The 25,570-nt window shown below is 42.6% G+C and overlaps 1 protein-coding gene and 1 pseudogene across 1 annotated transcript; one reads left to right on the plus strand and one right to left on the minus strand.

Annotated features, from left to right (window-relative positions):
- The window catches only part of LOC120045960, a 57,481-nt pseudogene extending 41,900 nt beyond the window's left edge, over positions 1-15,581 (minus strand).
- A 4,849-nt stretch (positions 15,582-20,430) lies between these two features.
- LOC120045691 (MAD2L1 binding protein) lies at positions 20,431-23,658 on the plus strand. Its single transcript, XM_038990634.1, has 3 exons — positions 20,431-20,793; positions 21,181-21,479; positions 21,782-23,658. Exons 1-3 carry the CDS (start codon positions 20,442-20,444, stop codon positions 22,325-22,327), a joined length of 1,197 nt encoding a protein of 398 aa, XP_038846562.1. The 5' UTR covers positions 20,431-20,441; the 3' UTR covers positions 22,328-23,658.
- The last annotated feature ends 1,912 nt before the right edge of the window (positions 23,659-25,570 follow it).

Consider the following 25,570-nt stretch of genomic DNA (forward strand, 5'->3'; position numbering starts at 1 on the left):
TCAAATATCAACGGTCAGGATGGCCATTCTAGTAGTTCTGGAATTCCGGCACGACGAGTGTTAACCTTCCCTTTCATGTAAAAAAAAGTAATAACCATCATGTATTAAATGATAGTTGACTAATTCCAGTCCTTTTCAATATTGGATTCATATTTAATATACATCTCCCCCCAAAAAATACTAAATTAAATTGTAGAAATCCATATAACGTAAATCCGTCGCAAAGAAGGATAACTTTAACTCGAGCCTGTATTTAAATCAGCAGCTGTGCTAAACAGTAATACTCAAAGGAATAGTATGAAAATTCCCCACCAAATAGGTTACATTACTAGTTCCACCTTATCAACATATAAAGGCATCGCTTAACTGCTTGGTGGAGGGAACAAAGAATGTGTTACACTGTGTAGTGTCAGAGGTAGGAATTAGATCAGTGTTATTCAAACTTTTTCAGTAGGGACACCATTTATTTCACAACCTCAACCCTTAATCTAATGGCAACCTTTAAAATCAGTACATTTCTATTTTTACATCAACAAGAAATAACCTTCAATTCATTTTCATCTCATCAAAATCAAGTCATCCAATAATTATATTTACTCAAAATGTTATTTTTCTATGTATTCTTCTCAAAAAGTCTGTATATTGTCCATTATAATATGTACTCTTACTTATTTTTATAATTTTTATAAATATAGGATTGTGACCCCAATTTGAATACAACTGACTAAGATCAACCATACTTGCTATCATGATGGTCTTGGAGTTTCCTCCTAGGCTGTCTTTCAGGAGCCAGGTCAGAACAGAATCTCTGTAGGGGATGAAGTGCTGCTTCTTCCTTTTTCCCTTGTGGGAGCCCCCTCCATCTCCTCCTCCAGCCACACACAGACACAGAGCGAGAGACCAAGAGAGATAGAGAAAAAGCCTGGTCAGAACAGTCTCTGTAGGGGATAAACAGCTGCTTCCTCCTCTTCCCATGGTCTGGGACTGAGAGCCTTCACTTACTCCCTAATGCTCCAATTATATAATCTAGGAGGACACACACAGACAGAAAGAGGGGTTAGGACAGAGTCTTTATAGGGGGACAAAGAGCTGCTTTTTCCTCTTGGTAACCCCTCCAACTCCTCCTCCATGTAGAGACACACACAACACTGAAATAGAAAATTACACAAAAACATCCTCTCCAAAACCAACTACAAAAGCATGTAAGAATGTGCCACAAAACTGGACAGATAGAAATGGAATCATAGGTACATGTAGCTACCACTTGTGCAGCAGACTGATTTAAAAAATGAATCCTTATCCAGAGTCTAATTGGTGTTATTAACTTATTAATAGCCTTACTGAGTCTAAAATGGAGTAAGTTGTTGTGTCATGGTTGGCATCAGGCATGTGGTGTGGCACGTGTGTGTACCATGTCTGTGTCAGGGTTTGTGGCACTGGACATTTGAACTGTAGAATTTTAATTTAAAATGGACATTGAGAAACGTACCGGGGTGCGTAACATGATTAGTGCATCCACCAACAGTCGTTAGAAATTCTAAATGCGATATGGTAATTCCGCCTCCCGAGTGGTGCAGCGGTATAAGGCACTGCATTGCAGTGCTTGAGGCACCACTACAGACAGCCGGCCATGACCGGGAGACCCATGAGGCGGTGCACAATTGGCCCAGCGTCATCCTGGTTATGGAAGGGTTTGGCCAGCATGTCCTTGTTCCATCACACTCTAGCAACTCCTTGTGGTGGGCCGGGAGCCTGTAAATGGACTTCGGTCGCCAGTTGTACAGTGTTTCCTCCAACACATTGGTGCGGCTGGCTTCCGGGTTAAGCAAGTAGTGTGTCAAGAAGCAGTGTGGCTTGGCAGGGTCTTGTTTTGGAGGACCCATGGCTCTCGACCTTCGCCTCTCCCGAGTCCGTACGGGAGTTGCAGCGATAGGACAGGACTGTAACTACCAATTGGATATCACGAAATTGGGGAGGAAAATGGGTAAAAAGTACAATTTTTTTTAACTTTTAAAATAATTTATCTGATCTGTTTAGCTTAATATGTTGATACACTATTGTTTCTTCACATAATAAGCTCAGCAATGCGCACAAGGCAGTAGGCTACAGGTGAATCTTCGTTCCATAATGCAATTTTCAAAAGCTCAGCAATGCGGTTTCATATGACAGAGGTTAAAATATTGCTGTGTTTATAATGTGAAGAAACAATAGTGAATCAACATTTTAAGCCAAACGTTCTGATCTGCTGCATTTTTTTGTGGGCATTTAGAAAGAGGGGAGATCAAATATGCAACAACTAACATAGGTTGCTAATATGACTAGGATTGTGCCTTTGGATACTGGACAATGAAAGAAGGTTTATATAAAATAATTGCCTCCACGGATATGGTCTGGTTTTGGCTAGGCTTCTATGAAGCAAGACATGCCTCATAACATGTAGTAAAACGTTCAGGTTTCAAAAGAATTAAGTATATGTTTTCAAAATGCATACTGCTCATTAGTGGTGTGTGACGCGCTGATGAAGCCTGACTTGCGTTGCCTACGCATGCAGTTTGAGATGCTGTAGCAGCTGCTCTCACGCTGTCTGACAGATTCTCCACTCAAAGGCTCTGTATCCTGTACCCGTGTGATAAATAAGATCCATAACGAATATACTTCACACGCAAAACAATTTAATTTCACGAAATTATGCAAATTAACCTATAGACTGATAAGCATGAACAGTGATATGCATTTCCATCGACTAGAATTTCCATGAATGAATAGGCTAAAAAGCATCATTTTGCAATTCGATTGTTTTTCTTCTCCCGGACAATTGACCAGCAGCTATTTTATTTATTGGCTTTACATTATTTATTTTTTTAATGTAATCGGCTAACAGAAATCCTGGTGTGTGTGTGTGTACTAAGCATCATTTACCAAGAGCAGAGATGACAATGCCCAGTGTGACCAGGGACTTGTTGATGTTGGCTCCTTCCTTCAGCCTGGCACCGGTGGCGCACGTTGCGTCAGCCCTTTCACTGCCCGCCAAATCTACCAGGTGGATCTTACTCACCATCTCACATGGCAGCTCTGCATCAAAACGAGCCTGGAGATGGGTACATATACTCAGAGCTGTTATCCATGGGAATGGATGAAGGGAGGGAGAGAAAGATCCAAAGCAAACCATCCATTTAACAGAGGGGAACTAACAATCAATACTGTGCTACTTAACATGTATAGCTGGATGTGGCTCAAAGCAAACATGTTCGATACTAATATTGGACAAATTTACTCAATAAATGGACTAACTGGCTCTTGAGGGCTGGTCTTTGGTTGCACCCTAAGGCTAGAAGATAATGTATTTACAAAATCAAAAGTGTCAACCACACACACACCACTTGATAAGAAGGTTGTAAGCATGGTTGTGGGTTCAATTACCTACAGGGATCACACAGTGACACAGAGAAACATTTTTATGACTCAATGTACAGTGAGATGCTTTGGATAAAAGTAGCATATATTGTTATATTAATCAAAATATATGTACTGAACACTTGGTCACCGACAGTGTGTGTGTGTGTACCTGTGTGAAGTTGATGGTGAAGATGGCGTGCGAGCGGCTGCTAACATCATTCATGCCCGTGCTCGACGTGGTGCATTTGGCTTTCCCAGCATGCAACAGCTTCTCTATATCCCTGTAGTTCTGAACCAGGTGCTTCGACAGGTCTGAACACACACACCCCAAGGAGAATCACACCTGACACATCACATATGCTGACATGCTCAGATCCTGTTAGCCACTATGACCTGTCTGTGTTGGTTAGCATCATGTCTGTCTACGGCCCAGACCAGTAGGAGAATCTCACTAGAGAAAGGAGCCTTGTCAACATAGAAATATACCCTTTTCAGACTTACGGAACGTGCCGCCTTGAAAGCGCCTCGGCTACGACATGTTTGTTTGTCTGTAAGGGTACACTACAGCTTTTTAAATGCCTGCCATGAAACCTCTGGAGATTGTTTCGAAGCGCCACTGAACAGCCATTTTACTTGTCTGTAAAGGAATGCCGCTTCTGAAGTGGGACTAACATCCATCACCAGAACTGTCAATTAAATCATCTCCAGCTGCCAGCACTCAGACCACTCTCCTAAAAAAAGGGATGTTAAAGTTAATTAAATACTGTGACTTACCAAGACATTTAGTAGAAATAAAACATCTAGCTACCATACCATAAAAAATTACACTGCAGTAAAAATCAGCGGTGTCTATTGTGGTCAGGGAAACATACAAAACATTCTATGCCAGAGCAGAATTCTACTGTCTGAAAAAGTACAGATGTTTCTGATGCAGAACTTTTTTTAAATTGTCTTAAAGGTTATCAATTGTTTCTATCGACACGTCACTGTACCGGCATTCTGTCTGTAAAGGGTAATATAATGAATAGAACGGTCTTGGAAGCTCTAACCCTGGTAATTTGACTGGTAAAGTCATGGGTATACTCGTAATGGCTGCCTGGTATTGTGATGCAATCATGTCCATGGTATTTTGAAATGTTCTATCAACTGATGCTGGATTGCTATGGTAATTTAGAATGGAATGTATTTTTGTAGTGTCAGTTGAGTTGACTCAACAAATTACAGCACAAATTGAAGGGTACACTTTCAGCTTTTACTTCCTATACTCAAAACGGCTGCCAGTCCACCCATTATGCCATCATTGACTTGACTGGAGATGCCCTCTCTATTCATTGTATGTATATGCTTGTCAACATTAAGATTATACCACTGGTCTGTTCTTAATCAATGCGATAGTATGGTTGTGAGAGAGGAAGTCTTACCCTCCACATACGGCCCATCCTTGGGGTGTTCTCTGACCTTGAGTCCTGACCCGTTCTCTGGGCTCTTCTTAGTCGTGAGAAGATCCTGCACACGCTCGTTATAGATCTCCAGGTATCTAACAGAAAAACACATTGAACATTTCACGTCACCATCGTCGGGCTGCAGAACAATCTACCGAAAGCTTCCTTCAGTAGCTACATGCTCTAAAGAGGTTTGCCATTTGTGGTTAAAACTACTTGTCTTCATTCCACTATCACACCTCAGAGAATTACGTCAGTCTGTGAAGACGTTAGAAAGCTACTCCATTTCCTGATGTCTGTCACACTGACATGGCTGCTTTCATTCAACCATAAGAATAATATCGACACAACTTATCACTAGATCCAAATCATCCACTGACATAAATGGTATTTTCAAGCTCATTTTCAGCTCTCAGTTAACAAATTACCCAATTAAACCATGTCAGAAAAACGCATTAAAATCCATGATTTTTTCTCATCGATTGTTGTACTGACAGAGATTAAAGAGACACTAACTTCAGAGCAAATAATATTCACAGCCTGAACAGAGATTCTGTTCGTTTGTTAGCGAGAGGAAATGACAGTGAATATTATTGCTCAGTTGTTTGGAAAACTCGAGTCAACGACCTGCCTACTTTAATGCTCACAATGATTTCTCTGTGAGTACACAAATGAAAGCTGAAACAACTTCCACCTGAGAACATTTTAAAACACCTAGATGATATTTATTGAATTACAATAGTTCTCACAACCCATTTATTCTGACAGTGTCTGGGGAAATGTTTTTATTTAGTCATAAAAGCCTAAATAATTATTACTGATAGGAGATATTAAATTACAGCGTTTCTTTATGCTCTTGGCATACAGACATACCATATGCACTCTGTATTCCTCAGTCATTCACAATGGGCAGAAGTCTATTAAGGCAGAAGCTTAAGGCTTGCCAGTCAGGTTTGCTACTGTAGCAATTAGCTCAGCTCCTATGAGGATTGGCAGTCAGAACAGCTATCACTCCTCTATGGGGTTAAGCAATTAATTCAGCTAGCGGATAGCTAGCTATTGTCCCTCAGACTTCCAGTTGGGGCATCCTCCACATATTGTTCTTATCTGCACTACTGGCTAAAAGTCTAGCCAGGTAAACGCAGCAAAAACCAACAGAGATGGCCGCACATGGTCCATTCCTCACTTGTCAGGTAATTAGTTACTTGTTAGATAGGAGCTAAATTAATATGCCCTCCAGCCAAGACCGTTGGACCACGGTGTCTGCCAGATGTATTTAAACTGCTACTGGTCCCCCAGAGGAAATCTGTACCTTGTAGCCATCTCTTGCGTCGCCATAAAATGTTCCGTGCCAGCATCCTGGTTGTTGTTTGTTGCTCAGCAGTGCTGACTCTTACCTGACCTCTGTGCGGAAGGAGGCCCCATCCCCCTGGCTCTCCTCTGATATCTGACAGAACAGGCCTTCACAGATCCGTGGAATCAGACCTATAACTCCCTGCAACAGTAGAAAGTATGACAGAGGACTTACATTTATATTTGCTAAACATACATACTGTAATTATATAATAAAGCCCTTCAGAATTATTTACATTTATTATAAATAAATGAAAACTGTATTTGATTAACCTTAGTACTATCCCTGATCACCATTAGAGGCTGTGTGTGGTAAAATGTTTCCTATATTCCATCTCCTCTTCTGTCCTGTACACACACTGACTCATCCATTCAGGCAACTGCTTTAACAGCCTACAAATACCAACTAGCCAGCCAGCCAGGTCATCTAATGTGGAGTTAGCGTCACTGAGGCGTAACAGTACGTCGGTCCACTCTGATTTGTGATGTCCTGTCCTTGTTTCTAATTAGCACACACAGCAGATAGTGAATAATGTTATTAACAGCCCTGTATGATTATCCTACATGTTGACAGCAGCTCTGTATGGTGCTGTTGACCTTGTATAAAAGTCTCCTGGTGGTTAGACAAGCAGAAAACTCATTAGCCTCAGACGGTCTGACTTTTGTGTACTGAGTGTTTCCTGTGCAAGAAGAGATATGGGAGAGAGACAGTAAATGGACAGGACTCAGACGGCTCCACTCATCACATTTTCTGATTAGTGGAGAGAAACAAATCAAATTTTATGTCACATGCTTCGAATTCAACAGGTGTAGACCTTAAAGTGACATGCTTACTTACAAGCCCTTAACCAACAATGCTTTATTAAGAAGAAAAAAAAGTAACATTGAAAATAAGAGTAACAAATATTTAACAGCAGCAGTAAAATAACAATAGTGAGGCTTTAGTTAGTCGAAGTAATATGTACATTTAGGTAGAGTTAAAGTGACTATGCATAGCAAATAAATAGAGTAGCAGCAGCGTAAAAGAGGGGTCTGGGTAGCCCTTTAATTAGCCGTTCAGGAGTCTTATGGTTTGGGGTAGAAGCCTCTTGGACCTAGACGTGGCGCTCTGGTACCGCTTGCCATGCAGTAGCAGAGAGAACAGTCCATGACAAGGGTGGCTGGAGTCTGACAATGTTTAGGGCCTTCCTCGGACACAGCCTGGTATAGAGGTCCTGGATGGCAGGAAGCTTGGCCCCAGTAAGATACTGAGCTGTACATACTACCCTCTGTAGTGTCGTGTGGTCAGAGGCTGAGCAGTTGCCATACCAGGCAGTGATGCAACCGGTCAGGATGCACTCGATGGTGCAGCTGTAAAACCTTTTGAGGATCTGGGGGCCCATGCCATATCTTTTCAGTCTCCTGAGGGGGAATATGCTTTGCCGTGCCCTCTTCACAACTCTCTGTGTGTGCTTGGACCATGATAGTATGTTGGTGATGTGAACACCAAGGAACTTGAAGCTCTCAACCTGCTCCACTACAGCCCCGTCGATGAGAATGGGGACGTGCTCGGTCCTCTTTTTCCTGTATTCCATAATCATCTCCTTTGTCTTGACCACGATGAGGGAGAGGTTGTTGTCCTGGCACCACACAGCCAGGGCTCTGACCTCCTCCCTATAAGCTATCAGGCCTACCACTGTTGTGTCATTGGAAAACTTGATTGTGTTGGAGTCGTGCCTGGCCATGCAGTCATGAGTGAACAGGGAGAACAGGGAGTACAGGAGGGGACTGAGCACACACCCCTGAGGGGCCCCCGTGTTAAAGATCAGCGTGGCGTATGTGTTGTTGCCTACCCTTACCACCTGGGGGCGGCCTGTCAGGAAGTCCAGGATCCAGTTGCAGAGAGATATTTAAAAAAATGGATAGAAATGGTTCATTCAGGAAGAAAGTGTTTTAAATTAGGAAAATTGGAACTTAAGGGTTTCTTACAGAATTGATTGAATTGAAATAATTGAAGGCAACACTACATAGAACTGCATATTATTTAATAGGATCTCTGTGGCACAAACACTAACTCAACAAACAGCTCTGTGACCGGAGTGAATCAACAATAGTGCATATTATCATGGCTTCTCAAAAGTGACTTACTGGGCTTCCCATCATGGTATGAGACTTCCCTGATCCCGTTTGTCCATAGGCGAACACACAGGCGTTATAACCATCAAACGCTGCCTCCAGGACATCACAGCCCAAGTCTTTAAACACCTGCAATGACACAGAAACATCACAGTGCAAGTCCTTAAACACCTGCAACTATATGCGCTGACCAACTGGCAAGTGTCTTCACTGACATATTCAACCTCTCCCTGTCGGAGTCTGTAATACCAAAATGTTTCAAGCAGACCACCATAGTCCCTGTGCCCAAGAACACTAAGGTAACCTGCCTACAGCAGCTTGCGAAAGTATTTACCCCCCTTGGCATTTTTCTTATTTTGTTGCCTTACAACCTGGAATTAAAATAGATTTTTGGGGGTTTGTATCATTTGATTTACACAACATGCCTACCACTTCGAAGATGCAACATATTTTTTTGGGGTGAAACAAGACAAAAAAAACAGAAAACTTGAGCATGCATAACTATTCACCCCCCCACCCCAAAAGTCAATACTTTGTAGAGCCACCTTTAACAGCAATTACAGCTGCAAGTCTCTTGGGGTATGTCTCTATAAGCTTGGCACATCTAGCCAGTGGGATATTTGCCCATTCTTCAAGGCAAAACTGCTCCAGCTCCTTCAAGTTAGATGGGTTCCACTGGTATACAGCAATATTTAAGTCATACCACAGATTCTCAATTGGATTGAGGTCTGGGCTTTGACTAGGCCATTCCAATACATTTAAATGTTTCCCCTTAAGCCACTCGAGTGTTGCTTTAGCAGTCCCAGTCTCACATCTCTGGAAAACTGAAACAGGTTTCCCTCAAGAATTTCCCTGTATTTAGCATCATCCATCATTCCTTCAATTCTGACCAGTTTCCTAGTCCGTGCCGATGAAAAACATCCCCACAGCATTAGAGGTCGACCGATTAGTTGGCCATACCGATTAATTAGGGCCGATTTCACATTTTCATAACAATCGGTAATCAGCATTTTTGGACTAAAATTATATTGCATTCCAGGCAGAAACTGTGTGGCAGGCTGACCACCGGTTACGCGAGTGCAGCAAGGAGCCAAGGTAAGTTGCTAGCTAGCATTACACTTATCTTATAAAAGAAACAATCAATCTTAACATAATCACTAGTTAACCTAGTAATATCATCAACCATAGCTTGTCCTGTGTTGCATATAATCAATGCAGTGCCTGTTAATTTATCATCGAATCACAGCCTACTTCACCAAACGGGTGATGTTTTAACAAAAGCGCATTCGTTGCACTAATGTACCTAACAATAAACATCAATGGTTTTCTTAAAATCAATACACAGAAGTATATTTTTTTTAAACCTGCATATTTAGTTAAAAGAAATTCATGTTAGCAGGCAATATTAACTAGGGAAATTGTGTCACTTCTCTTGCGTTCATTGCATGCAGAGTCAGGGTATATGCAACGGTTTGGGCCGCCTGGCTCGTTGCAAACTAATTTGCCAGAATTATACATAATTATGACATAACATTGAAGGTTGTGCAATGTAACAGCAATATTTAGACTTAGGGATGCCACCCGTTCGATAAAATACGGAACGGTTCCGTATTTCACTGAAAGAATAAACGTTTTGTTTTCGAAATTATAGTTTCTGGATTTGACCATATTAATAACCAAAGGCTCGTATTTCTGTGTTTATTATATTATAATTATGTCTATGATTTGATATAGCAGTGACTGAGCAGTGGTAGGCAGCAGCAGGCTCGTAAGCATTCATTCAAACTTTACTGCGTTTGCCAACAGCTCTTAGCAATGCTTGATTCACACACTGTTCATGTGTTCAAGCCTATCAACTCCTGAGATTAGGCTGGCAATACCAAAGTGCCTATTAGAACATCCAATAGTCAAAGGTATTTGAAATACAAATGGTATAGAGAAATAGTCAATGCGTCATAATTCCTATAATAACTACAACCTAAAACTTCTTAACTGGGTATATTGAACCACCAGCTTTCATGTTCTGAACAAGGAACTTAAACGTTAGCTTTTTTTACATGGCACTTATACTTTGTTCTCTAAAACTGTGTTTTTCCAGCATTTAAACCAAATTGAGCATGTTTCATTATTTAAGACTAAATATATTTTATTTATGTATTATATTAAGTTAAAACAAGTGTTCATTGTTCATTCAGTATTGTTGTAATTGTCATTATTACAAATATATAAAATTTAAAAAAAATGGCTGATTAATCGGTATCGGCTTTGAAAAATCGGAATCTGTCAACCTCTACACAGCATGATGCTGCCACCACGCTTCACTGTGGGTATGGTGTCCCCGGGATGAGGTGTTGGGTTTACGCCAGACATAGCGTTTTCCTTGATGGCCAAAAAGCTACATTTTAGTTTCATCTGACCAGAGTACCTTCTTCCATATGTTTGGGGAGTCTCCCACATGCCGAAGACCAAACATGTTTGCTTATTTTTTTTCTTTAAGCAATGGCTTTTTTCTGGCCACTCTTCTGTAAAGCCCAACTCTGTGGAGTGTACGGCTTAAATTGATCCTATGGACAGATACTCCAATCTCCGCTGTGGAGCTTTGCAGCTCCTTCGGGGTTATCTATGGTTCCCTTTGTTGCCTCTCTAATGCCCTCCTTGCCTGGTCCGTGAATGTTGGTGGGCGGCCCTCTCTTGGCAGGTTTGTTGTGGTGCCATATTCTTTCCATTTTTTAATAATGGATTTAAATGGTGCTCTATGGGATGATCAAAGTTTCTGATGTTTTTTAGAACTCAACCCTGATCTGTACTTCTCCACAACTTTGTCCCTGACCTGTTTGGAGAGCTCCTTGGTTTTATAGTGCCACTTGCTTGGTTGTGCCCCTTGCTTAGTGGTGTTGCAGTCTCTGGGGCCTTTCAGAACAGGTGTGTGTATATACACTGAGATCATGTGACACTTAAATAAAGTCCACCTGTGTGCAATCTAACTAATTATGTGACTTCTGAAGGGAATTAGTTGCACCAGATCTTATTTAGTGGCTTCATAGCAAAGGGGGTGAATACATGTACACGCACCTCTTTTCCATTTTTTTTTAAACAAGTTATTTTTTTCATTTCACCAATTTGGACTATTTTGTGTATGTCAATTACATGAAATCCAAATAAAAATATATTTAAATACAGGTTGTAATGCAACAAAATAGGAAAAAGACCGACCCATAGCACTCACATATGTAGCCATGAAGTGCTTTGAAAGGCTGGTCATGGCTCATATCAACACCATTGTCCCAGGAACACTAGACCCACTCCAATTTGCATACCGTCCCAACAGATCCACAGATGATGCAATCTCTATTGCACTCCACACTGCCCTTTCCCACCTGGACAAAAGGAACACCTTTTTGAGAATGCTATTCATTGACTACAGCTCAGCATTCAACACCATAGTGCACTCAAAGCTCATCACTAAGCCAAGGACCCTGGGACTAAACACCTCCCTCTACAACTGGATCCTGGACTTCCTGACGGGCCACCCCCAGGCTGTAAGATTAACACATCCACCACGCTGATCCTCAATCAATCAAATGTATTTATAAAGCCCTTCTTACATCAGCTGATGTCACAAAGTGCTGTACAGAAACCCAGCCTAAAACCCCAAACAGCAAGCAATGCAGGTGTAGAAGCACGGTGGTTAGGAAAAACTCCCTAGAAAGGCCAGAACCTAGGAAGAAACCTAGAGAGGAACCGGAGCCCCCTCAGGGGTGTGTGGTCAGTCCCCTCCTGTACTCCCTGTTCACTCATGACCGCATGGACAGGCACGACTCCAACACCATCATCAAGTTTGCCAATGACACAACAGACCTGATCACAGACGAGACAGCCTATAGGGAGATCAGAGACCTGTCCGTGTGGTGCCAGGACAACAACCTCTCCCTCATCGTGATCAAGACAAATGAGATGATTGTGGACTACAGGAAAAGGAGGACCAAGCACGCTCCCATTTTCATCGATGGGGCTGTAGTGGAGCTTCAACATCACCAACAAAATAACATGGTCCATGCACACCAAGACAATCAGGATGAGGGCACTGTTACGTACTAATTCTCAGAGTAAAAACTCAACTGACACTATGAAAGCTTAACCAAGTTTATTCTTCCCAGAGGATCAATACAGCTGCATTAGACAAAGACATTGTTCACAGAAGCACTGACATTTAACCCTTTCTCCTAGGCTGAGTCTCCTCCTACACATCTGAACAAACATCTTGTTTGTCTTTACTGCTAGGCAGGACAAAGTAATACAGCCATAAACTTATTTCTCCCTTAATGTAACCTGACCTGATCTCGACCCCCCTTCATCACTAATCCATGGCTCTCTCCCCTTACCAATGCCTGCCACATGTGATCACTTCCTTGCACTCAATATATCAATAGGATACCTGATATAATGTAAACGTTATACATTACCCTCTCTCCCTCAGTGACATGAATAAGTATATTTCATATTCTCAGACCCCAACAGAACCCTATTCCCCCTCAGGAGACTGAAAAGATTTTGCATGGGTCCCCAGATCCTCAAAAGGTTCTACAGCTGCACCATCGAGAGCATCCTGAATGGTTGCATTACTGCCTGGTATGGTAACTGCTCAGCCTCCAACCGCAAGGCACTACAGAGGGTAGTGCGTACGGCCCAGTACATCACTGGAGTCAAGCTTCCTGCCATCCAGGATCTCTAGACCAGGCGGTGTCCGAGGAAGGCCCTAAAAATTGTCCGATTCTAGCCACCCTAGTCATAGACTGTTCTCTCTGCTACCACATGGCAAGCGGTACCGGAGTGCAAAGTCTAGGTCCAAGAGGCTTCTAAACAGCTAAACAAGCCACAAGACTTCTGAACATCTAATCAAATGGCTACCCAGACTATTTGCACTGCCTCCCCCACCCCTCTTTTACATCGCTGCTGCTCTCTGTTATCATCCATGCATAGTCATTTTAATAACTACATATACATATTACCTCAATTACCTCAACTAACTGGTGCCCCCACACCTTGACTCTGTACCGGTACCACCCTGTATATAGCCGCGCTATTGTTATTTGACTGCTGCTCTTCAATTATTTGTTATATATATTATTATTTTTTCAGGCATTTTTTTCTCTCCAGGCATTTAAAAAAAAACTGCATTGTTGGTTAAGGGCTTGTAAGTAAGCATTTCACTGTAAGGTCTACCCATTGTATTCAGCGCATGTGACAAATAACATTTGATTTGGTTTTAGGTACAGAGTATGCAAAGGTTCGGGACAGGTTCACAAGAGTTGGTCTTACTTGAACATGTATAGTATTATATACAGCCTCAGACAGTGCATGGTGTACAAAACACTGGAATCTTAGTAGAGAGTGGTGAGAGAGGAGCATAGAGGTGTCCTATATGTAATCATATGGGGTGCAACAGTGATGGGGGTGGTTGAAGAGGGCCCTGGGGGTGAGAGTAAGAGGTGAAATAGGGGTTAAGCCTGAAGCATGTGTGAAAACGGGGTGAGTTCAGTCGGTATCTGAGGGTTCTGCTCTCGAGTACAAAGAGCTTGAAGAACATCACTGCAGGACTCAAGTCTGGAGCTGAAGATAAGATGTACAGCCTCTTCTCCATGTAGAAAAGAGAACACAAACACCACAGAGTATAGCTGATGAAGTTGTAACCAACAGCTTACCACTTGGCTTGAGAGTGGCTGCAGGTTTAGAGGTGTGTGTGTGTTCTATACCTTCTCCTGAGGCACAAAGTTGGGGCTTCCGACATCGGTAGAATCATAGGAGAAATCATAGGAGAATGACTGTCTGCCTCTTTCCTTCAGGCCAGTGCCAGGGGTGCCTTTGGAAAGGTGCTACAAGCATAATCGCTTAGATTAATTTATAAAACAGGAGAGGTATTGTTATTTTAGTCATTGTGCAACATGTCATCCCCATTCTAGAGCCTTTAGTTGGTCCCGATATTTGTACAAATATGTCTCTTAAACATTGTCTGTTTTTTTTAAGGCTTATATATATATATATATATATATATATATATATACTGCTCAAAAAAATAAAGGGAACACTTAAACAACACAATGTAACTCCAAGTCAATCACACTTCTGTGAAATCAAACTGTCCACTTAGGAAGCAACACTGACTGACAATAAATTTCACATGCTGTTGTGCAAATGGAATAGACAAAAGGTGGAAATTATCGGCAATTAGCAAGACACCCCCAATAAAGGAGTGGTTCTGCAGGTGGTGACCACAGACAACTTCTCAGTTCCTATGCTTCCTGGCTGATGTTTTGGTCACTTTTGAATGCTGGCGGTGCTCTCAATCTAGTGGTAGCATGAGACGGAGTCTACAACCCACACAAGTGGCTCAGGTAGTGCAGCTCATCCAGGATGGCACATCAATGCGAGCTGTGGCAAGAAGGTTTGCTGTGTCTGTCAGCGTAGTGTCCAGAGCATGGAGGCGCTACCAGGAGACAGGCCAGTACATCAGGAGACGTGGAGGAGGCCGTAGGAGAGAAACAACCCAGCAGCAGGACCGCTACCTCCGCCTTTGTGCAAGGAGGAGCACTGCCAGAGCCCTGCAAAATGACCTCCAGCCTCCTATTTGACCATGCTTGTCATTTATGAACATTTTGAACATCTTGGCCATGTTCTGTTATAATCTCCACCCGGCACAGCCAGAAGAGGACTGGCCACCCCTCATAGCCTGGTTCCTCTCTAGGTTTCTTCCTAGGTTTTGGCCTTTCTATGGAGTTTTTCCTAGCCACCATGCTTCTACACCTGCATTGCTTGCGGTTTGGGGTTTTAGGCTGGGTTTCTGTACAGGACTTCGAGATATTAGCTGATGTACGAAGGGCTATATAAAATAAACTTGATTGATTGATTGATGTTTTAAACGGGCTGTTTGAGGTGGAGTTTTTGGAAATGTTTTTTCTAGAATGTATGCCTTGGCCACAAATACCACTATAGGATGAGTCAACAACATTATTTGGGTAGGAGTTAACAGAATATGAACATATGAGATAGTAACTGAACAGTTACTTTAAAACTGCAACATTTTTACTTTCCACTTATACTGTTTTCAAAATGCCGCTCCATGTACCCAAGAGAAGAATAATAAGTAATGTCAAACTGTGTAGAAGTGCTGGAAATACTGTTCATTAACGTTGCCATAGTGCGTATTGACTGACTCCATCAGTATACAGACCTTTTGATCAAGGGTCGTACACGGACAGCCACACGCACTGACGCCATGGCACAGCGCACTTTCGTCCAAGTCACCTGAGAACTGCACCGTGTCAGTCACATAAGTAGCTACAATCCGTTAACTTTGAAATGGCAATAAACTGATTCAGCTTTAATAGCTGTGGGAAACTTACTCGTTTGCAGGCCTCTTCCAGTAGTTTACTTCTCAGAACGGACTGATATCAACTTGATTAACTGCGTGATGCAGCTGCTGCCATTGTGCTTGTCCCCGTCTGCACAGACTCACCGCTAGGTGGCTCTACTTGATTTGGGTTCATAGGATTGGGCTCCAGTCTTCCACGGCCATGTCAAGAAGGTATTCCGCCACAGATAGAGCAATGAGAAAGATATTTAAGCGGATGTATAAATGTGAAGCATCCGCTTGGCGTTTCCACTCACTACCTTATATGGTGGTTAGAGAAGGCCCAGTGGCCAGTGGGAGAAGATGGAGCGAGATGGATTGTGGACGAAATTCTGACAAATGTTCTCATCGATGAAACATTTGATCTCAACAGTTTTCTGTTCCCAAAACTATAATTTATTACGAACAGAGTGGACTAAGTTTTGTAGTCTTTACCCTTTGCCAAATGTTTTAAAAATTGCGTTGTTTAGAAGGAGTACAGTTGCGAATTGAGTTATCACACACGCGCACTTTAGAGTAGGCATTCCCTAAAGGAAATAGCCAAATACATGCTAGAACGCGGCAATAGGATCTCGCTAGCCAGGTTGCGCGTGCTCGTGCTTGGCTCTGCCCCCTTCATTGTTCTGCCTACTATGACTAATTTGTTCCCATTGAAAACGACAGGCTGTGGATAGCCAGGCTCAGCAAGGGAAGATTCTGCAAATGGAAAAACTTAATGGGAAGAAGATTAAAAGCAATGTACCTCAAATCCCATTTTATTTGTCACATGCGCTGAATACAACAGGTGTAGTAGACCTTACAGTGAAATGCTTACCTGGTGCTTATGCTATGTTGAGCGGAGTCATCAAAGAGGTCACACTATCTATGTCCATAGATGATATTAAAGAAAATGTACAGATAGGATTCCTTAGTTTCAATGTTTGAGAATTTGTCCCATATGCACTGCATTGTCACTGACTTTGAATAAAGCCAGAGTTTCTATGTATGTGGATGACTCAACACTATACACGTCAGCTACTACAGCGACTGAAATGACTGCAACACTCAACAAAGAGCTGCAGTTAGTTTCAGAGTGGGTGACAAGGAATAAGTTAGCCCTAAATATTTCTAAAACTAAAAGCATTAAACAAAACACTCACTAAACCCTAAACCTCAACTAAATCTTTTAATAAATAATGTGGAAATTGAGCAAGTTGAGATGACTAAACTGCTTGGAGTAACACTAGATTGTAAACTGTCATGGTCAAAACATATTGACGCAGTCGTAGCTAAGATGGGGAGAAATCTGTCTATAATAAAGCGATGCTCTGCCTTAACAACACTATCAACAAGGCAGGTCCTACAGGCCCTAGTTTTGTCACACCTTGACTACTGTTCAGTCATGTATTTATTTATTTATTTTGCTCCTTTGCACCCCATTATTTCTATTTCTACTTTGCACATTCTTCCACTGCAAATCTACCATTCCAGTGTTTTACTTGCTATATTGTATTTACCTCGCCACCGTGGCCTTTTTTTGCCCTTATCTCACCTCATTTGCTCACATTGTATATAGACTTATTTTTCTACTGTATTATTGACTGTATGTTTTGTTTATTCCATGTGTAACTCTGTGTTGTTGTATGTGTCGAATTGCTATGCTTTATCTTGGCCAGGTCGCAGTTGCAAATGAGAATGTGTTCTCAACTAGCCTACCTGGTTAAATAAAGGTGAATTTTGTTATATATTTTTTTATGTGGTCAGGTGCCACAAAAAAGGACTTAGGAAAATTGCAATTGGCTCAGAACAGGGCAGCACGGCTGGCTCTTGGATGTACACAGAGAGCTAATATTAATAATATGCATGTCAATCTCTCCTGGCTTAAAGTGGAGGAGAGATTGACTTCATCAGTACTTTTATTTATGAGATGTATTGACATGTTGAATGCACCGAGCTGTCTGTCTAAACTACTGGCACACAGCTCGGACACACATGCATACCCCACAAGAAATGCCACAAGAGGTCTCTTCACAGTCCCCAAGTCCAGAACAGACTATGGGAGGCACACCGTACTACATAGAGCCATGACTACATGGAACTCTATTCCACAACAAGTAACTGACGCAAAAACATCTTATGGAACAGCGGGGACTGTGAAGCAAAACAAACATGGGCACAGACACATGCATACACACACACACACAAACGATAACATACGCACTATACATACACATGGATTTAGTACTGGAGATATGTGGTAGTGGTGGAGTGCCTGAGGGCACACAGTGTGTTGTGAAATCTGTGAATGTATTGTGTTTTAAAATTGTATAAACTTCCTTCATTTTGCTGGACCCCAGGAAGAGTAGCTGCTGCTTTGGCAGCATATTAAATACAAAAAATACAAATTGTTTTAAATGCCAAAGAATGGGACATGAAGCTGCTCAGTGTAAAGGAAAGAAAAGATGTGCCAAGTGCAGAGAGGAACATGATTACGGTGATTGTGGAAGCAATGTGAAGGTTAAGTGCTGTAATTGTGGGGGAGAACACAGTGCAGCATTTGGTGGATGCCAGGTGCAGAGAGAGGTTAGAGAGTTCCAGAGATATAGGATCAGTCATAATGTGCAGAGGCTGTAAGACATATTGGTAGAACTACACTGCGGACTGATGGAGCTTACATGGATGTTCCTGTAGTAGCAACTGTAGTCATTGCTTCTACTGGTCTTGGCATAGTTTTGAGGCCTGCTCATAAAATCTTGAACTCATGAATGTGCGGTGTCAAATGACACTTTGATAATTAATAAAGTTGACTTCATAGCTTTAATTGGTAAAGTTATCAATACAACTCGGTTGTGGAAAGCAGAAAACTCAGGATGAAGGTTATTGTGGAGATGGCAGAAGAGATATTGTGGGTAACATACGTTACTGTTGAAATGGTTGCTGACATGCTGAACACTCCTAAGGGTGGATTTTTTCAGCATAATATAGATCAAGTTTAATGGGGTTGGGCAGTTTTTTGGGGGAGAGGGTGTGGTAGAAGTTAGTAGGGATTTATTTGGTTTAGAATTTTCATGGTAGTATAGAATTGGGCAGATAATGATTGATCGGACATTCAAGCACAGTAGGTGACTACATTCACTTTAAACATTTGTTTGCAGTCTGCCATGATATCATAGAAGAAGCAAAAGAAGAAGTGCTGTGGTCTGTCTTGGGTTAGTTATAAACACCTTTGATCCAGGCCTTACAAAAAAAGATTTGAGTTTTGAAACTGCAGTCAAAGTGCAGTAACTGCAGTCGACTATGGTATTTTGGACGCAGTAATTGCAGAATAACTCTAGTAGTTATACTGCACTCTACTGCACTCTTCCCGCTCAGCCCAGTCAAAACTGTTCGCTGCTCTGGCACCCCAATGGTGGAACAAACTCCCTCACGACGCCAGGTCAGCGGAGTCAATCACCACCTTCCGGAGACACCTGAAACCCCACCTCTTTAAGGAATACCTAGGATAGGATAAAGTAATCCTTCTAACCCCCCCCCCCCCCCCCCCTTAAAAGATTTAGATGCACTATTGTAAAGTGGCTGTTCCACTGGATATCATAAGGTGAATGCACCAATTTGTAAGTCGCTCTGGATAAGAGCGTCTGCTAAATGACTTAAATGTAAATGTAAAATCACTGCAGTAAAAAAAATGTTATTTTGGACGCAGTATTTGTCGCATGGTGGACTGCATGGTGGACTGCAATCTTTTTTCATAATGGAGCTTTTGTCAAATTAAAGTCAGATTTGACTTTTCACAGCAGGTTAAGAGAACTTAGGGAGCAGGTTAGGATAATACATGTAGCAGGTTAAGAGAATTAGGTAAATGTTTAGAAAAGGTTTAGGGTTAGTTAAAATCCCCCCAAATTCTACTTTTGACGTTCATTTGACTAAAGCTGGATCCCTTAAGATTCCTGGTGTTTGTGATGCTCGTCATTTGGTGCGACGCAGACAGGGTGGCGTGAGTGGTGAAAAAGAAGAATCGGTCTGTCCTTTTCAGTTTTGATGTTGAGTCTTTGCCTGACATAGTGATGATAGGAAATATAAGTTATCCCGTGCAAGCTTTTGTGCCGAATACATTACGTTGTTACAGGTGTCAAGCTTATGGGCATGTCACAGCAGTATGTAGGAGGGAGGTTCCTAGGTGTGAGAAGTGTGCAGAAGGGCATGAGACAAAGGAATGTGTAGCACTGGGGAAAGTAGTGGTATGTGTTAATTGTAGGGGTGTCCATGAGGATGGGGATCAAAAATGTCTGGTCAAGAAAGGCAGGTTGAGGTTTCCAGGTTTTAGAGTAGTGCAGAAGTTGTCTTATGCTGAGGCAGTGAAGAAAGTTGAGGTGGTGGTGGCAGCTGCAGAGAGGTATTTGGGTGTGCGAGACTTGACGTCAGAAGAGTTACAGGGTGTGTTAAGTGGTGGTGTCCCATCCTTTCAGGCTGTTGGCCTTAGGTAGAACTAAATAGATTTAAATAGTGGAGTAGGTTGGTAGGTTTAGATGGTAGGGTATTTTTTTGTTTTTAATTTAAAGATTCAAGCGAAGTATAAGGGAGTTATACTCCAGTGTAGTAGGTGGCGGAAATGCTAAATGTATTTGATGCCAACCGCGGTTGAACCTCAAAGAAGAAGAATGAGCTGGATCCCTTCAAGCAATGACCGGTTTCCACTCGTCTTCCCATGATGCAACGCACTGAGTGGAATTTTTCAAAACGAGTCAGCGATGGCGGAACAAACAGGCAGGGAGGTGGTAACGGGGAGCGTAGAGACAACGAATACATTCACAAATGATCACAACCTCCGATCAAAAATGTGTCTCCCAACTTCGCAAGGAAAAGGGCTCAACATACACATTAAATCCGACACCAAATGTAACGTCCCGAGCCGGACAAACGACTTCTCAGACGAACAATCAGCTACGGAAACCTCGGGGCGACTATCCCAGGAAACACCGACAACAACAAGCAAATGTAACACACCAAACAGCTCAAAGTCAGATGAGATTAAATCCAAAGATATCGTAGTAACCACGGAAGATAAGGAAAACTACATCCTCTCCTGTGTTTCTGATGTTGGTCGGTCTCTTTTCTATTCCTATTCACTTGCGCATGATGTTCACGTGTTGCTATTCGTAGGTAGCTACAGTACTTGTAGCTACGATATCTCTCTGTGTCGATGATAAATGTATCATACGTCAGTCAGCCAGGTCATACGCATGATATGTCAGGTGATCAATTCTTTGAAACATAGCAGTAGAAATTGTTTGTATTGTAAAATAAGCTTATTGAACCAACAACACTTATGACAGCCTAGTCTCTCTGACTGGTTGCCTGCCACCATGGTGCCTAGGCTGTCATTAGTCTCGGAAACCCAGCACCTATCTCCTAAAAAGTTATTTGACAGTGATCTGCTCAAATTCTGAGGTGGACCTATCAGATGATTCTATTGTGTTCTATCCACAGATCCGTCATCCGCAGACAGTACCTGTCAGGTTATCACCGAGACCAGCAGCACAGACACAGCCACCACTCTCCCCCCTCTGACCCCCTCCAAGCAGGCTGAGGCTGACGATGCAGCGACGCTACGGAGGGCCAGGGAGGAGGGCCGTGTGGAGGTAGTCTTCCCAGGCTTGGTCACACAGGAGGCCTGCTGCCGCTTCGTCAGTGAGATACTGAAGTGTATCCTTTACCAAAGACAACAGCTGCCCATGACCTATGACCAGCTGGTTTACTCTCAGAAGAGACAGCAAGCTGCCATGCAGGTGAGTGCTGGGCAGTGATGCTTCCAACGTTCTCAACCATGTTTCTCTCACTAATTATTTAACATCAATGACTGTTTTCCCAATTTGTCTTTCTTTGATTCCTTGTTTCATCTCTTCTCACCACCTTCTCAAAATACATTGGAGAAGGTCGGAGGGGATGAACCTTGAGAACCTCTTGCAATACAGATTTATTCCAATTGAATAAATACTGGCTGCTATAATAGCCCTACTCCTAGCAGTGTTTTCTAGGATCTATGAGTTGCTGTTTGACCCCAGGCCCTCACTCTTCCTCTTTCCCCCAGAATGAGGAGGCGGTGGGCTGGAGGCCCGGTCAGTCCACTGCAGAAGGCCTGGACTGGAGGAGGTGCCAGCGTACCCTCCAAGACCTTGAGCAGGTGCTACAACAACTGGAAGTGCTCTTCTCCCTCTCCCTGGTCCCCCGTGTGCTCCTCCTGCTCGGCGGCTCCCTCCTCCTTCCCAAGGAGCTGTACGAAGTCAACATGGAGGATGTGATACTAGCCACCGGCGACCGGAGCCTACGCGTCTCCTCGTGTTTGCGCCAAGTCTTCCGCACGCTCTTCGTGGCCGACCTGTTGTCTGACGCTAAACCTGTCCGGCTCACAGCCACGACGGTCATGGTTCTGGCCCATAGGGACTGTGGCGTGGGGTGGTTCCGGCCCAAGCTGGATTTCAAGGTCCCCACACGGGTGAAGAGCCAGGTTATTTCTCTGTCTTGTGACCCCAGTAGTGTCTCTGGGTCTGGGATGTCTGAGGGAGGAGGGCAGACTGCCTGGCAGGACTATGTGTGGTTTCAGGCCCCCTTGACTATCAAAGGCTTCAGCAAGTGACATACAAGGGACAAGGAAGGTACTCTAACCCACAGCCATAGCATAGTATGAGATGAGACAAGGTCCTGTATTCAGAGTCTGAAAGTAAGAGTGCTAATCTAGGATCAGGTCCCCCCTGTTTAAATAATCCTACTCGTACTGATCTGAAGGCAAAACTGGGCCTGTCTTCATGAAGTGTCTCAGAGTAGGAGTGCTGATCTAGGTTCAGTTTGACCTTTTGGATCACAATGACTAACATTATATGGACCTAGGGCACCTGATCCTAGATCAGCACTCTGAGACCATTTGTGAATATGGACCTGTGTAAAAGCAGCCCAAGTGTTGACCGAGTGGATTTACACATTTGCCATACCTCTCTTTCAGGGACACCTGTCTCTCTGGCTGCATTTACACAGGCAGTCCAGTTCTGATCTTGTTTTCACTAATTGGTCTTTTGACCAATCAGATCAGCTCTGAAAAAGATCTCATGTGAAATTGAAAAATTATCAAAATTGTGCTGCCTGTGTAAACACAGCGTATGTAACCCTGAGCCTAGTCCAGGGACTGTTTTTATTACAATTCATATGAAAGCTGTCGGGATCTGTACAGAATTTTTTATTAATTATGTTGTCTTTTAGCTATGTATTTACTTTTAGCTTGGCTATGTGCTGTAATGAAAGCAGTGTTGGTGCTGTTACTGTGTATAATATAGCCTTTTAAAAAATGTTATGGACAGTATGCCTACTTTTCATCTGGTTGAGACGCAACACTGGCTGTACCTGTATTGTACATTCACGTGTCATGGTTTTCAATTGCTTAAAAATGGAGGTCTGAAACAATCTTTTGTAAATATACAGTGCTGTTTGTCAGTTTTAGCATGATCACTAAATTATTTCAGGTTCATTTGAATTGTACACATCTGCAGCTAAAAGCTGAATTATAGTATACATCCCAGGACTAGACTTATTCTGGCAAACCAGCCCCACCAATATTAGACACTACAAAAGACTTAACAAGCCAGACATTACAGGGTTGTCACAATAGATGTGATTACAGCAGTAGTGCATTATTGCAACAAGGACAGGAGAAGGAAAGAGCTGAAACATCTGATTATATGTTGCTTCCACAGTTCTTGTTCAATATGGAAGACATTTGTAACCTGAATGTGTTAGTGCTGGTCAATTATGTTTTGACTGATAGTGCACATTATCAAATGACTAAGCTTTATTCATATTACATTGATCTTAAATTATAATAGCATTGTTTGACAGAGTATTTCAAATATTGACTTGATAAGACAGTTTGATTTTGAGCTTTGATAACAGTATAAAATGGTTTTAGAGAAACTTGGACTATTAGTAGTTAGTTGTGCACCTCTGTGATAACACTAAGTCCCTGAAGTGCTGTTGGTTGTCTTCCTGGCACTTGGCTGGAGAGTGCAGTGAACATACCTGGGTTGTGTTCATTACATACCAAACCCATGTCCCACCCCTTCTCCTGACGGTCCCAAACGCTTCCTACCTCTCTTCCTTGGCCCTAACCCATTTCTTGGCCCTAATTTCATTTCTGCAGATCTTTATTAAGGTGTCAGCAAATATGGTGTGAGCTTCACCACTGCACTTCTTCTACCTATCCAGAATCTACAGAACTGCAAGCATCGAGTGGTTTGTGCCAGGTGGTAGGGAGCAATTTGGGACTGGCTGTTGTTGCATCAGCCCTACAACTTCTCCACCTTCCTAACAAACTGCAGCAGGTTGTCGGCCAAGAGCCGTGCCTCTTCGAAGGCAGCGAAGTGGGAGTAGATGTTCCTACGGCTGGGGCACATGCATTATCTCATTAAGGAATGTCGCTAAGCCTGTAGGCACATACTGTACACCATCTTCCTGAGGACACGAGAGAGAACAAACACTGCAACACAATTACATTTTATTTACAGCAGACACTCATTTAGCAGGCGCTCTTTCCCAGGGTGAATTAGAATCAGTCCATTCAACTAAAGTAGGTCAAACAACCACTTAGAGCCCCTCATTATTGGGAGCCTGCTATCATAAAGCAAACATGATTAGGGCTCTGTAATTAAGTTGGTCATGAGTTCAAGTCCTGCAAGGATCACATACAACTACAAATGTACAGTAAGTTACTTATGGCATATTAAGTGGCATTACTGTTTTCATTAAACAGGTATTAAATGACAGGCCCTGTAGAGAGAAAGCCAACAGCCTTATGTCATTATGGAGCACTGTGCAGCAACACAAACACTCACTCGTTATCCAGTCTGTTCTCGATGTTGGTCGTGAGGTTCTCTTTCTAGAACCTCATGGCAGCGACGATGGAACCGGTGGTCCAGTAGATCATGGTGTTGGTCAGCAGGTAGTCTAGGGTGAACTTCATAAAGATAGGAAAAAGAAAGGACCAATCAGCAGCTCTGACAACAGGAAGAATACTGTGTCTGCATCTGAAATGCTACTCCATTGTCTATATAGTGCTCTATTTTTGATCTGTGTCAAATGTAGTGCACTAGAAAGGATTGGGGTGCCATTTGGGATGCAGTTATAACCAGCAGCTGATAGGACTGGCCATCAAAAGGGGGTGGATTTCTCCTCTAGCCCCCCCCCCCGTCTTCCAAGTCCCGGTCACACTTTATTTGGATACTCCGGATAGTCCATCTGTATACAGTTGAAGTCGGAAGTTTACATACACTTAGGTTGGAGTCATTAAAACTTGTTTTTCAACCACTCCACAAATGTCTTGTTAACAAACTAGTTTTGGCAAGTCGGTTAGGACATCTACTTTATGCATGACACAAGTCATTTTTCAAACAATTGTTTACAGACAGATTATTTCACTTATAATTCACTTGTCACAATTCCAGTGGGTCAGAAGTTAACATTCACTAAGTTGACTGTGCCTTTAAACAGCTTGGAAAATTCCAGAAAATTATGTCATGGCTTTAGAATCTTCTGATAGGCTAATTGACATAATTTGAGTCAATTGGAGGTGTACCTGTGGATGTATTTCAAGGCCAACCTTCAAACTCAGTGCCTCTTTGCTTGACATCATGGGGAAATCAAAAGAAATCAGCCAAAAATTGTAAACCTTCACTGTCTGGTTCATCCTTGGGAGCAATTTCCAAATGCCTAAAGGTACCACGTTCATCTGTACAAACAATAGTATGCAAGTATAAACACCATGGGACCACGCAGCCGTCATACCGCTCAGGAAGGAGACGCGTTCTGTCTTCTAGAGATGAACGTACTTTGGTGC

Source organism: Salvelinus namaycush, chromosome 4 (genome assembly GCF_016432855.1).
Source record: "Salvelinus namaycush isolate Seneca chromosome 4, SaNama_1.0, whole genome shotgun sequence".
Lineage (NCBI taxonomy): Eukaryota > Metazoa > Chordata > Actinopteri > Salmoniformes > Salmonidae > Salvelinus > Salvelinus namaycush.

Coding starts and splice junctions, on each gene's coding strand:
- LOC120045691 (XM_038990634.1), top strand. CDS start 20,442: ATGGCGGAACAAACAGGCAGGGAGGTGGTAACGGGGAGCGTAGAGACA. Junction 20,794..21,180: donor CTCCTGTGTTTCTGATGTTG/GTCGGTCTCTTT, acceptor TTCTATCCACAG/ATCCGTCATCCGCAGACAGT. Junction 21,480..21,781: donor GACAGCAAGCTGCCATGCAG/GTGAGTGCTGGG, acceptor TCTTTCCCCCAG/AATGAGGAGGCGGTGGGCTG.